Here is a 15,248-nt window from a genome sequence, read left to right as displayed (position 1 = left end):
GGAGGGAATGAAAGTAAATGTGGGTATTTGATCCTCCATCTTTATTTGGAACCTCTTTATAATTAAATATCTTTTTTTTTAAACTTCCATTTAATATTACAGCATAAACTTTTCCCATGTTCTTACACGGTCTTTGTAACAACTTTAGTAATTGTACAACATTCCACTGAGTCGCTACCATAGCTTACCCAATCATTACCCTATTTTCAGAAGTTTAGAGTTGTTTCTGTTTTGCGGGAGGGGACTAGTTTTTTCTGGAGTCATCTTTCATTTATCTGTCTCATTTATTCCCTATATTTAGGGAATGGCCACTGACATTATTCTCCTCTCTGTTCTCAGTCCATGGTTTCATCACCTTGTGCCCTGATTACAGCACTACCTTGTGCAAACTTCATTCATCTTCAAACAGCACAATGACGCAGCACTCAACTTTCTAAGATGTCACCTTTCTCATGACACTTCAGAGGAAACCTAACACCTACAGCTCATTTGCAACTGGCATTTGAGGGTCCCATGGTTTGAGTCTACCTCACCTACTCAAACTCACCACCCTTTCCCCAAATGTCCTCCTTCACACAATGGCCTGCTCTCCTAACCACAGCCCAGGCCCATCCACCCGGCCAATGCCATCCACACGCACCTTCATGTACACCCTCTCCTGCACGAGGCCTCCCCCACGTGACTCTGCTTACACTCATTCTTCCTTCACATGATACACTGAAAACTGCTGAGGCTCAGCCTTCTAAATGGACCGAGAGCTCTTCCCCTATGTTCTCCTCTCTGGCACTGCCCCTACACTGCCCTCATCCTACCACCACGGGGCTCCAGCCCAGCACCAGAGGCACAGTGTTGCTGAACAGGGACTCACTGAATGGAATGGACACGCATGTAACTTGTTACCTTGCCCTTCGGAGTTAGCGTCCAGATCACGGAGAAGGTCAGCTTGTCGGTCATGGGGTTGAGGCTGCACAGTTCCTCACACAGCAGCCTGGGAAGCATGGGGACAACCTGCAAACAGAGAACAGGCCATGAGCAGCTTTTTCCAATCCGCAGGAGCTAACCACAGGCTCAGAAGCAGCCCAGGGGGCAGAGCTTTGGTGAACAGCTTGAGCTTCCAGAGTGAGCTGAACACGGAGGAAACTCTTTTCCTTGAAGATTCAGCAGAAAGACCACACTATCTGATAATCTTCCATAAGTCTTTAGGGTCAAATGGGAATGTGAATGTGAAAGGTGAGAAGAACTGGTAATGGAGGGAAAAATACATGATAGCAATGAAAAATAACTAAACACTAAAACTGAAAAAAAAACTATAAAAATAACTATACACTGGGCTTCCCTGGTGGCGCAGTGGTTGAGAATCTGCCTGCCAATGCAGGGGACACGGGTTCGAGCCCTGGTCTGGGAAGATTCCCACACGCCACGGAGCAACTAGGCCCGTGAGCCACAACTACTGAGCCTGCGCGTCTGGAGCCTGTGCTCCGCAACAAGAGAGGCCGCGATAGTGAGAGGCCCGCGCACCGCGATGAAGAGTGGCCCCCGCTCGCCACAACTAGAGAAAGCCCTCGCACAGAAACGAAGACCCAACACAGCCATAAATAAATAAATAAATAAATAAATTAAAAAAAAAAAAAGAGTCACCTCATTAACATAAACTGAGATGTGGTGGAAAAAAAAAAAACCTATACACTAAAACTAAAGCTCTAGACTCAAGAATGACTTGTACTTGTGGATATAACTATCCCAGGTAACTGTACACTTAAGAACCCAATGTCTTACATTTAAGTCTTTAACTCATTTTGCGTTAATTTTTGTGCATGTTGTAAGTTAGGGGTCCAGTTTCATCCTTTTGCATGTGGCTATCCAGTTTTCTCAACACCATTTATTGAAGAGACAATTATTTCCCCATCTTGGCACTCTTGTCAAAGATTAGTTGGCCATACATACATGGGTTTATTTCTGGGCTGTCTATTCTGTTCCATTGGTCTATGTGTCTGTTTTTATGCTAATACTATACTGTGTTGATTATTATAGCTTTGTAATCGAGTTTGAAATCAGAAGTGTGATGCCTCCAGTTTTGTTCTTCTTTCTCAAGATTGCTTTGGCTATTCAGGGTCTTTTGTGAATTCCATATGAATTTTAGGAGAGTTTTTTCTATTTTTGTGAAAAATGCTATTGGAATTTTTATAGCGATTACACTGAATCTATAGATCACTTTGGGTGGTATGGGCAATTAAATGATATTAATTCTTCCAATCCAATAACACAGGGTATCTTCCTACTTATTTGTGTCTTCACCAATTTTCGCATCAATGTCTTAAAGTTTTCAATGTATAGGTATTTTACCTCCTTGGTTAAATTCCCAAGTATTTTATTGTTTTCGATGCTTTTGTGAGTGTGACTGCTTTCTTAATTTCTATATCACCTCTCATCTGTTAGGATGGCTATTATCAAAAAGACAAGAGATAACAAACGTTAGTGAGGTTGTGCAGGAAAGGGAACCCTTGTACGTTACTGGGGGGAATGTAAATTGGTACAGCCATTATAGAAAACAGTACTGGTGTGTATCCAAAAGAAATGGAATTGGTACTTTGAGGAGATATCTGCATTCCCATGTTCACTGCAGCATTATTCGCAAGAGCAAAGACATGGAAACAGCCTAAGTGTCTGTTGACAGTTGAATGGATAAAGAAAATGTGATACACACACACACACATACACACTGAAATATTATTCAGCCATAAAAAGAAGGAAATCCTGCCATTTGTGACAACATGGATGAACCTGGAGGGCATTATGCTAAGTGAAACAAGCCTGACAGAGAACACAAATGCTGTATGTATCACTTATGTGTGGAATCTTTTATTTAAAAAAAAGCCGATTTCATAGAAACAGAGAGTAGAATGGTAGTTGCCAGGGGCTGGGGAGAGGGAGAATGGGAAGGTAGAGGTCAAATACTTTTACATACTTTCAGTTATAAGATGAATAATGTCTGAGGATCTAAGGTACAGCATGGGACTGTAGTTAATAACAGGGTATTGTATACTTGAAATTTGCTGAGGTAAATCTTAAGCATTCTAACCACAGACACAATAAGAGTTAACTATGTGAGGTGATGGACGTGTTAATTATCTTGATCATGGCAATCATTTCACAATGTACATGTATATCAAATCATCACATCATACACTCTAAAATTACACAATTATATTTGCCAATGTTCCTCAATAAAGCTGGGGAAAATAAAAGAACCCAAGGGCTGAGTGTAAACTTGTGACATGGTTTCATCAGACTGAAACTGCTGAATCAATGCTTCAGTAATTGAAAATACACAATTGACCAAATCACATGTTGGAACATTAACAGAATACTCCGATAAAATATCACTGGGGACTTCCCTGGTGGCGCAGTGGTTAAGAATCTGCCTGCCAATGCAGGGGACATGGGTTCGAGCCCTGGTCCAGGAAGATCCCACATGCCGTGGAGCAACTAAGCCCATGCACCACAACTACTGAGCCTGCGCTCTAGAGCCCGCGAGCCACAACTACTGAAGCCTGCATGCCACAACTACTGAAGCACAAGTGCCTAGAGCCTAAGCCACTGCAATGAGAAGCCGACGCACTGCAACAAAGAGTACGCCTGCTCACCAAAACTAGAGAAAGCCTGTGCACAGCAATGAAGATCCAACGCAGCCAAAAATAAATAAATAAATTAAATAAATTTATTTAAAAAAAATCACTGATTTGGGGGGAGGGGAATTGCTGAAGGTAGTGAAAAGGTACAAACTTCCAGCTATAAGATAAATAAATACTAGGGATGTAATGTGCAACGTGATAAATATAATGAACACTGCGTTATCTATGAAAGCTGTTAAGAGAGTAAATCCTAAGAGTTCTTGTCACAGGAAGGAAATACTTTTTCTGTTTCTTTAATGCTGGATCTGTATGAGATGACGGATGCTCACTAAACGTACTGTGAGAATCATTCATAATATATGTAAGTCAAATCATTACGCTGGACACTCTGAACTTAGTTCGATATTTCAATTATATCAATATCTCAATAAAACTGGAAGAAAAAATAATCGCTGAAAGATTCACAAATCCAGATTCCCTAGATGAACACTGTGGTCAACTAGTCACTCACTTTGCAGTTTTTTAAGCCCAAATTATTTCTTCCTTTTATTAATTTTCTATTCCATTATAAACTGATACAATGGTATACTCTCTTAAATTAAAAAAAAAAAAAAAAAAGGAAATCCTCTTCAACTTATTTTCAAATCATGACTTATAGCTATCCTGGAATGTTATTTGTTTACTCTAAAATTCCAAAGACAAAATGAGTAAATCTACCTGGATGTCCTGAAGCTACTTCAGGCTCCCTCCCTCCTACCTTTAAATCTATTCCTTCTTCCATGTTTTTCTTGATTAATGGCATCATCATTCACCCCCACCTCCCAAACTAAAAACGGCAGCATTAACAGACATTTATCCAACGCACTTACTGTGGACCTCCTGGATTTGCAGTGTCAAGCAACACTTTCTAACACTCTGCTAAGTAATTTTGAAGTAACAGAGCAGCAGCTATGCACTAGCTGAGGTGAAGTTAGCTAGTTAAGTTTCTTCATCAGCAAAAACAAAACAAACCCCAGTGGTGTCCTACTCCGTGTGAGGTATCTGGACTTGTATTCTGTTTCAGTACAGCAAACAACCTTCGGTAAGGAAAAGTAAGTTCTAGAACTCACAGCCCACACCAGTAACAAACAGCTAATAATTATATGGCATTACTTGGCATTATTCTGAAGGATGCTGTATCTTTTGTATGTAAAACCTAACGACTACCTGAAGACTTCTGGTAACAGCTTTTATAAGGCAACTACTTTTGAAAAATTTTTCTTGCCATTGCTTTTGCATCGTTTGTTCAGATGACACTATATTCTCTGTTAACTTATTTAATGAGTATTCAAATGGGATCTAAATATTTAACATTTTCTTGCATGTATCAAGTGTTTTACAAAGTAACACATATTTACCTGCATAAACATACTGTACGAAATGGAGGAAATTTTAATACCATGATTGAACTGTAAAGAGTTCACATAATTTCAGCCTTTGGACTAGACTATGGACTGAACTCTGTCCCTCCCCCACCCCCCAAATTCCTACGTTGAAGCCCTGACCCTCAACGTGACTGTATTTGGAGGTGGGGTCTTTTGGTGGTAATTAAGGTTAAATGAGGTCGTAAGGGTGTGGCCCTGATCTGATAAATAGAGAGATAACTCCCCCCTCCCTGCCCTGCACACACACAGAAAAAAGGCCACGTGAGGACACAACCCTCTACATGCCAGGAAGAGAGTCCTCACTAGGAACTGAATTGGCCAGCACCTTCATCTGGGACTTCTGGCCTCCAGAACTGTAGAAAAAAAAAAGTCTGTTATTTAAACTGCCCAGTCTATGGTATATTGTATGACAGCCCAAGCTGAATGAGACAGAATAAACTGAGTCTGTTGGGTGTGCACTGTTGGATTCTTCTCTGGGCTGCATTATCAGATAATTATACCAACTGCATTTCAGTAGCAGGTTGCTCTTGCCTTGCATGCCTGTAGTCCAGGGCTTAGTACCTTTTTTTACAGATAGTTAGTATTTCTTCTAAGGGTTCAAGGCAGTATCTTATTTTCAATCATAAAGCTGAACATCTGAGAATGTAACATATTTCCTGACTTCACGTTTTAGTGTTTGTGCAAAGAAAGTCATTGCAACTAAATGCAACGTGGTACCCTGGACTCAACCCTGGAACAGAAAGATAATTGGTGGAAAAACTGGTGAAATCCAAATAAAGTATGGATTTGGTTAATAGCAATGTTCCAATGTCAACTTCTTAGTTATGACAAATGTACCATGGTAATGCAAGATGTTAGCAAGGGGGAGAGCTGGCTGTGTGGTATATGGGACCTCTCTGTACTATCTTTGCAACTTTTCTGTAAATTTAAATTTATTTTAAAATAAAAGAGCTTATTAAAAAGAAAGCCACTGTTCTCACTACTTGATCTCCTAACTGTTATACATTTAAATATGGAAGACCTTTATGTTAATGAAATACAACCTGATCTATTTTTACATATTGGAGTTTGGAGTTAAGATTTTATTTGCAAACAAGGCCTTTACCACTAAAAAGAAAAAGAAAAAAAAAAGTCTAAAGACCATTAACCAAAAGGGTGAGACCCAGACTCATCAGCAGCACATCTCAGGAAAAACAGCAAAGGCTTTGAAGCCAGGCAGACTTGGGGGTCTAATCCTGGGCCCACCATTTCCTGTGCAACTTGGGGAACCTAGTATAATTCTCTGAGTCTTGGTTCTCTTATTAGTAAAACAATATTGAAGATGCTCAATAAAAGCCAGCTCACTGGCCACCCCATGGTCTGCCAGGTCCTTTGGTCCCCTGGCTCAGACTTCCCTTCAGCCTTTGCCCTGGGGCCCCCCTCCCACGCAGTAACCAGAGCCACCAAGGCCTGCTTCCTGCTCCAGTTCGTGCACATGTTGTTCTCTCTTTCTGGAGCACCTTTCCGGAGGTTTTGCCAACTTTTGGATGTTCTGCCAACTTTGTACATCGTTTAAGATTCAGCTCATCAGCATCTCTGAAACACTTACCCAGATTCCCCTGGGTGGAGTACTCACTGTGTTTTGTATACTTCCTCCCCACGGCCCCTGTTCTTTCAAAAAGGACTTGAGGCAGTCCTGAACAGTCACTCACTGCATCCTCCCTGCTCTCTCATGTAAGAGCTTCTACAGCTCTTACACTCACCCTAATTGCTTCTTTATGTGCCTCTCTTCTCCACTAGACCATGGAATCTTCAGGAATGAGGACTGTTTCTCTCTATCCAGCACTTGACACACAGCAGGCACTTCTAGTTTACAAATGAATGACTTACTTTCACCCAGAATACAAATCACCTATTTTTTCTATGTTTACTGTTTATTCCATTACATAAAACATTTTATGAAATATTGATACATGGTAGACTCCTACTTAAACATCTTTACATAAGAATTTCACAGGCAGCTAGTATTTTAAGTACAAGATAAACTGTTTTGGCTATTCTCTCCTAAAACTATTGGTACACTCAGCTGCTGCCCAGGTTATAAACATTGCTTGATATCCTGTGTCTTACACAGAAGGAAACATTTTAATATTCACACTGCAATGGTCAGATGCCAAAGAATCCAAGTGCTCATGAAAAAGCTAAACGTTAAAACTTTTGGGGTAGTATAATTATGCCTAATTTTTAAAGGGCATTCCTTTTAATAATCTTTCACTAGATCTTGGGGCACGATTCAGATGGAATTCCGAGAAAACAGTCTTTATCTTTATGTCCATATAGTTTTGTAAATAGACTATTATTTCTCAAAAGAAAAGGAGTGAAGATGTTACAATTACATTTGTGGTTTGGCATGTCAGGGCCTCTCATGAATTGGGCCAGATTTCTGCCGGTGTCACTGGGACTGTGTCCCATGACACATGGCACTTGTGTCAAGTCCACAGCACAGCAGGGATCCCCATGGGAGGGGGACTGGAGAGACAAACAGCCACTCTCCATAAGCTGCTTCCTCAAATACGAGCTCTGTTATTTCAGGGAGACCCACCTAGACAACAGCATACTGGTCCCCGCACCCTCATCAGCTACGTGAGATCTGCCACGGTGCCTGGAGAGACTCCGAGGCAGGGTCCTAAGTGCAGAACACAATGTATAACTGGAAAAGAGAAGCAAGGTCTCTCCGGCAGTTGAGAAACTGCTGGCCATCACCAGCGTCGTGCGAATGCTTACGCGTTCCCCAACCCCCGGATAGCTCTCCCCAGTCATGGCTTTTCTGGCCCCGACTCAGCTTCACTACTCAGTGTGGACCACGTGGACAGTTCCTTCCAAGTTCTCAAACTCCCTCATTTTCCAACTCTGCAGACTCCACAACCACTCTTACAATCTGCCTTTCCTGCTTCTGCAAGTCATGGCTGAGCTGTGATGGAGAAAATCACCGGACCGTCTGGAGGAGGGTCACTCCCCTCCCTGCTACACCCCATCAGTTCCCCAGTCCTGTAGGTTCTGCATTCTAAATCTCTCAAATGAGTCTTTTCCTCTCCCTCTTCCACTGTTCAAGTGTGGACATCTTCATCTCTCTTGGGATACATCCTAAGTCTCCTAAGCCAGCAGCACAGTTCTAGAGTTGAAATTATTCTGGTTAAGATTTCCTTATTATTCTGCAGACTTTTGCATCTTCTTACTAAATTCCATCCAATGACAATCTGCAATCCCATTTATATTAGGACACGTTGCCCTTATCTTCCCCAATATTTGATGAGCTGAATTCAGTAATTTGATTTTTTGCTTGTCCTGTTAATGAGGAAAGGCCCAAACATCTTCAATCAGGCCAAGGGGTCTCAAGAGGAAGTCGGCAGAGGGCCTGCAGACCCCATCTCCAAGGAGACAGCAGAGATACCAGTGGGAAGCTAAGCTCTCCCAGGTGCCTAGCCCTGTTCTTTGCCGTGTGATATGGACTGCTAGATCGGGAGGGGATGCAATCTGGGGGCGAATGTGAATGCTCCTTGTTCAGGATGCCCATTCTGGCCCCAGGCTGAAGACATCTATTACTCTAGTTCTCCTGGGGTCTCCAGTTGGACACCACCATATTGGTCTACTCTCCTAAGATTCCGTGAGCAAAGATCCCTGTCTGTTTTGGGGTGGTTACTCAAAGCCTCAAGGGGCCATGACTGAGGGAAAGGGCCCTGATACTGATAACAATTTTCCTATCTCTGGCCTCACTGTTCTTCAACCACACAGCTGCTAAGGTGATTTTCTATCTTAGTCAAAGAACATGATGTCACTTCTCTACCTGGCCTCAAGATGAAACCCAAGCTCCTTAGCCTGCCACCCCAGGCCTCTCTTTGTAACTTCATCTCTTGGCTCCCCCTGCAGCTCAGACCCCAGCAATTCCAAACTACATACTGTTCCTTGGACGTTCCATGCTTTTTCTAGCCTCTGCCTGGAATGCCCTCTCCACCTACTTTTGTCTACCTAGAAATTTTCTACTCAAAATTAGAAACACTGCTCAAAAATCAATTGCTTTGTGAAGGCTTCCTGGCTCTTGCAGAAGCTCCTCTCCCACCACCAATCCAGGCAGATACAACTTCTCTCTCCTCTGTGATACATCCTCACCTTGGAGCACTTCTGCAACTACAAGTAGGCCAGTGTGTAGTAATTGTTACATGCCCGCCTGCCCTGATTTCTCCAGGGCAAGATCACCATCTCTCTCATCTTTATAGACCAGGCACCTGCACACAGCCGGTACTCAATAAATGCTCACTGGATGAAGACTGGTAGCACTTTAGGTAGCAGAAAAGGAAAGGGGCTTAAAGGGTGCTAAGGCTTCTCATGCATGTTTCAGGGCCAGAATCAAAGTTGGGTGAGGACAGAGCTTAAAAGCTGGTCATGGAAAAAAAGGACACTGATGATAGGACACTGACTTTCTAAGCATTCTGGATTCGGGCTTGGGAGAACTGAGAGAAACTGATCATTTAGGTAAATTGCCCAAGGCAGCTGGGTGGGGGTACCAACAGGACTAAAATCTTATGTTAGCCTCAGAGAGCAGAAACATCTGCTAAAGCCACAGCGGGCGAGCTGGCCAAGTTCAGCAGCAGGTTAGCCAGGACAGCCCTGTGACCAGCGGAAAGGGCCACAGAGGGGAGAGATCAGTCATCCAGGCAGAAAGGAACAGGAGGGAACAGCAGCGACATAGGGGCTGTAACAGCTCAAGGAGGCCGGACGCCAACAACCCACTGGGGGTTCTCCAGTGCCCGGAGGGGCTACAGGGCCCCCCCTGCCCCTTTCTGCCCAGGCCTTTGCTGGCTCCCAAACCTCCCTCACACCCTCAGTGCCCACTGGCTGTCAGAGCCGGAGAACTTGGGGAGTTTTGCTCCTGGTCTCTGAGGACTTTGAGGTTTTAACAATAAGGTACACTCAGCTAGCTCCCCACTCACATGCTGAAACAACTTAAAGGAAGGAGATAATCCATTTGCCAGCCAACATCTCTGTTTAAAGAGTTTTCTTTTTCATATCAACCCTTCCATGAATTCCAAATTTGATCAATTCTTTGCTACACAGTTTGACATTAACAAAACATCAACACCCTGACAACATGCTGGGGTCATAAACGAACATCTTAAAACTCTTTGGACTCCACATTAAGACGGGCTTCCAATCCCAATCTTTGATCTCTATTATAAAGCAGTACCAATAAAATATCGTAGAGATTTATGGGCGAACGTTCATTTGAGCTGTTTCACACCTAAAATAACACGAGTGCTTGGGCCAACAGGCAGAAAATTTAGGTTTAGGTTTCAGCTATTTAGGTTTTCTCTCACTTTTAAAACTTATTCACTTATTTTTTAAAAATTACCTTTAATTTAACAGTTACATTGTATTTTCCTCTCAGAGAAGCTAGCTTGGAAATATTAACTGGCTAGATGTTGTGTCCTCCTGAGGACAGGCCTAAATTCAGGCAGACAGCTGTCCCCTATCCTGACAGCTATCTACCTTTTGTCAAAAAGAGTGTTTTTCCACAGGATTTAAATGGACAATATATAGGTTTATCTTTTCTCCTGAGTACACCCTATTGTTAATAAGAGTAACCAAATACGTATTAGTTTGAGTAAAATCCCAACAAAAAGAATTTCATTTAAAAGACAGTATGATGATATTTGGACAGTAAGATGGTATTTGGACCCAAGATCTGTTTCACTGTATACTGTACTAATCTATGGGATAATTTCCCAAATCAAGCTTAGATTGTAATTCTGACATCAGATACTTATAGGTCAGCGACACTGCATGAAAAGAAACCAATGCCACAGTCCCTGTAGATGGGAAATCAACCGGCATCCCCACCCCCATCCCCCAACACAAACACTCCCTCCCTCGTCTGATGAAGTTGGGAGAAATGATTCCGCCAAATGAGAAAGAGAGAACCTGGAGGAGGGGAAAGCAGCTCATCCAGCTTTCAAGAAGACTTTTACAGGCAAAGTAAAGTGAAAACAGCAGAAAAGTTCCTGGACACTGTCCTTGAAGAAACACAAATGAGTAGGAAGGTCAGAGTAGTGGTTCAAAGGAATCAGAATGCACAGCTGCTGCTGCCCAAGGCTGTGGGCTGGCGCCATTCACTCATGCCAAGCTGGGGGCAGTGCCGGGCAGCGGGAGCCCGTAGCCGCTTGGGAGCATAGGGGTCCTTCCTCCATTCAGCTCCCCATTTCCAGAGCTTAAGAGAAGAGTCCCAACTCTGCATTCCCAAAGAGAAATTCTAGAACTATGACAATCACGAAACCAAAGGAAAGAGAAGAGCAAAGGAAACAGGCTTAGTTATTTAACCCAATTTTATTTTTCTCATTTTCTGAATTTGAAACGTAATTCCTGGCTATAAAAGGAGAGTGCGGAGCTAGATAAGAGAAAGCCACCTGCTCTGAAGAAAAACCTCGAATTGTGCCGAAATTTCTTAAATATCTGAATCCATATGGCGAGAACGCTTCACATTTATTCACTTTATGTGGTCTGATTGCTACTTCTATTTCTCTTTCCACCATAATGTTATAGTTTTTGTAGATAAAAGGGATTTTAAAGTCTTATCCTCCTTCCCTAAGAGGCCCTGGGCCAAAGGCTGGATTTAGCCAACTGCATTTTGGGGCAGGAGGTGTGGATGGGATGTCTCCAACCTGAGGTTACATGAAGTGTAGTCAATGTACAAATATCAGAGCTGTGTCCTCTGGAGGGCCAAGCTATGAGTGAGGTACCTGGATTCTGATGTGGCTCCTTTGCCTGATTAGGCTGGTTATATATACTAAAAGGAGCCAGAGTGGAGTAAAAGTCACTCCCCAAAAAGCTTCAAAATAAAAACATATTTTTATTTAAGTATTATACATACACACACACACACATACGCACAAGTCATAAAGGAGAAGCTTGATGCCTTTTCACAAACTCAACACCGGTGTCATCAGTGCCCAGATCAAGAATCATTAGAGGTTCCCCCACCAGATGGGCCCTTTTCCCCCAAGGGTAGCCACTCTCCTGACTTCTAGCTTTGCTTGTGTTGGAACTTTATATAAATGGACTCATACAGTGTTTACTCGTGTCTGGTTTCCTTCACCATTATGTTTGTGTGTGGAGCTGTCATTTGTTCATTCTCATTGTTGTATTGCATCCCACTGAGTGAACATACCACAAATTATTTGTTCATTCTATAGCTGACGGTACTGAATAGCTTCTAGTTTCTTGGCTACTTTGCATAGTGTTGCAATGAACATTCTTACACATTCTTTTTGTAACACATGCATGCATTTCTGTTAGGTATATACCCAGAAGCAGAACTGCTGGGCCACAAAGTGTGTACATACATTCAACTTTAAAAGATACTTCCTGTCTTACTATGTTCAGACTGCTATAATAAAACTACCATAGACTGGGTGGTTTAAACAACACACACTTACTTCTCACTGTTCTGGGGCTCAGAAATCCAAGATCAAGGTGATGGCAGACTCAGTGTCTAGAGAGGGCCCGTTTCCTGGTTCACAGATGGCGCCTTCCTGCGCTATCCTCACATGGTGATGAGAGTGCTCTCTGGGGTCTCTTTTATATGGGCACTAATCCCATTCATGAGGGCTCCACCCTTGACCTAATCACCTCCCAAAGGCCCTGCCTCCTAAGATCATCACATTAGGGGTTAGGATTTCAAGATATGAATTTGAGGGGGACACAAACATTCAGTCCATAACACTATCAGTTTTCCAAAGTGGTTGCACCAATTTGCCTTCCCCGCAGCAGTGAGAGTCCCCACTACTCCACATCCTCGTGGATACTTGGTGTTATCTTTTTTTTAAAAAAATATTTATTTATTTATTTGTTTCTTTGGCTGTGCTGGGTCTTAGTTGCAGCACGCGGGATCTTTGTTGCCGCGTGTGGGATCTTTTTCTTTTTTTTAGTTGCGGCATTGGGATCTTTAGCTGCAGCATGCAAGATCTTTTAGTTGCGGCATGTGGGATCTTTTTGTTTTGTTTTGTTTTTAGTCATGGTATGTGGGATCTACTTCCCTGACCAGGGATTGAACCCAGGCCCCCTGCATTGGGAGCACGGAGTCTTAACCACTGGACCACCAGGGAAGTGCCTAAATGTCTTTATTTTAGCTATCCTGTGGGTTGTGCAGATTTCTGAGGTGGGAGCTGGGTTCTCTTTCTCACACCTTTCCTAGTAGAGTAAATGCCAATTAGTTGTGACATTCCCAGGTATCACAAGCTAGAAGACACTTGGGCTCCCTGCCTCAGGCTGTCCATCAAGTGTTGGTAAGGTGGATACAATGTAGAGGAGCAGACATAGTTGGCAGGAAGGCACTGAGAGGTGGGTGAAGTTGGCAGGCCAGGGATTCAATGACTGTTGGCACTTCCAAAGACCCAGAGTATTGGTACTAACAGATGGTTTGTGTGTACTGAAGAGGACAGTCAAACAGCATCTTCCATATGAATGTCTTATGAGACCCAGGCTTGACTGACATATTCCTTATTCCCGTTCTTGGCCTATCAGAAATGCAAGATCCTCCTAAGTAACTCATGGTTCCTTAGGTACTCGCTGGCTACCCCATGCCGGGGAAGCTCAGAAGTTGAGGTTACAGTTACTATGAATGAGGATATTAAACAAATGAGTGGAGACAACTGTGGACAAGGAATGCCATCAGTAGAAAGGGGTGTAACAGTAACAATAATTCTTCTAGTCCCAGGTTAACAGGTCTTGTCTGGTTGTGAGTGAAGGTTAGGTGGATATGAACTTGAAAAATGTTGAACAGGCCCTGCAAAAATATAAACACAAACTAAAGGCCAGCACTGTCCATATGGATGACAATGGAATGGTGATGGCTCCAGCTTCATGGCCATGGGAGGGGAGGTTAGGGAGGAAGCCTCATGTGCTGACGTTCAGTGATATGTGTGGGTAACACGTTTGTGCTGCATTCCCTTAAGCCACGTATATCCGCCCACAGCTTGGGCACAGGTGTCGTAGACATTGTGAGGGATGGGGGTCAAACAGAAGTTCTTAACACAGCATTTAGGTTTGACGAGGTCACAGAGGCCAGATAGGGGCATAGTTGCTCTGAAACAAGCTAAGTCATTGGGGTAGAACATCCCCTGCTCAGATGAGGATAAAGCTTCCCATTCTTATTGAGAGATGACTGAAAGTTCTGGATCTTTTAGGTATCACTGTGCACAGAGGTCACCTATCACTGGTAACACCCTGTTAATTATAACTGGGTTTGGATGATCATGCAGCTTCTGACCCAGAATTTCACAGCTTAATAATCAACTCCATCTCCCTCTCCTCCTGTATTCTCATTACTGGAATGGCCGAAAATGAACGGTGCTTCTGAGCACCCAGTATAAATGACAGGCAAAGCTGAACCCCTGAAGAAAGCAGATGTCCAATTCTCGTGGAGCAGGTGGAGCTCTCGGGTTTTGATTACATGTTCTAGGTTGCAGTGATCCAGAAAGTACTGTTATGGGGCAGGGGAGAGGAGGTGCTAGGTTTCCCTAGGGAGGGCCTCCACTGGATTGAACAGATGATAGCTCTGGCTCCCGTTTGGGACAATGCACACCAGAGCCAGCACTCCCTGGAGAGGGAGTAGAGGCTTCCAGACAGGACAACCTCCACCATGGGGTTGAAGACATCACTGTCAACCGCTGGCTGACCAAGATGGCGGAGCCAAACTTGGGCCACAGGCCACAGGATCTCCAGCCCCTAAAGGACATGGCTGCAGTCAAGGCCTAGAAGAGTCCCATTCTCCCGCCTTTAAAATTAAAAAAAAAAAAAAAAAAAGACTTTACTTTTTTAGAGCAGTTTTAGGTTTACAGCAAAATTGAGCAGAAGTTACAGAGATTTCCCATATCCCCCCCCACCCCCATGCACAGTCCCATTATCAACATTCCTACCAGACTGGTCCATTTGTTATAACTGATGAATCTGCACTGACATATCATTATCACCCGAAGTCCATAGTTTACATTAGGGGTCATTCTTGGTGTTTTACCTTCTATGAATTTGGACAAGTGTATAGTGAGAAGTATCTACCATTATAGCATCATACAGAGTAGTTTCACTTCCTAAAAATCCTCTGTGCTCTACTTACTCTACTTACCCTCTCTGCTAGTCCCTGGCGGTTGCTGATCTTTTCACT

General features: G+C 43.2%; 1 protein-coding gene across 2 annotated transcripts in view; it reads right to left on the bottom strand.

Annotated features, from left to right (window-relative positions):
* Positions 1-15,248, bottom strand: part of DIS3L2 (DIS3 like 3'-5' exoribonuclease 2) — a 380,422-nt gene that overhangs the window by 95,097 nt on the left and 270,077 nt on the right. For both annotated transcript variants that reach the window (XM_082466171.1, XM_082466170.1), the window contains one exon: positions 901-1,008. In XM_082466171.1, the coding sequence (XP_082322297.1) occupies positions 901-1,008 (108 nt within the window). The remainder of the gene's footprint in view (positions 1-900; positions 1,009-15,248) is intronic.

Source organism: Balaenoptera physalus (assembly GCF_965194825.1).
Source record: "Balaenoptera physalus genome assembly, chromosome: 6".
In the NCBI taxonomy this organism is placed as follows: Eukaryota; Metazoa; Chordata; class Mammalia; order Artiodactyla; family Balaenopteridae; genus Balaenoptera; species Balaenoptera physalus.
This window is presented reverse-complemented; position numbering and strand designations above follow the sequence as displayed.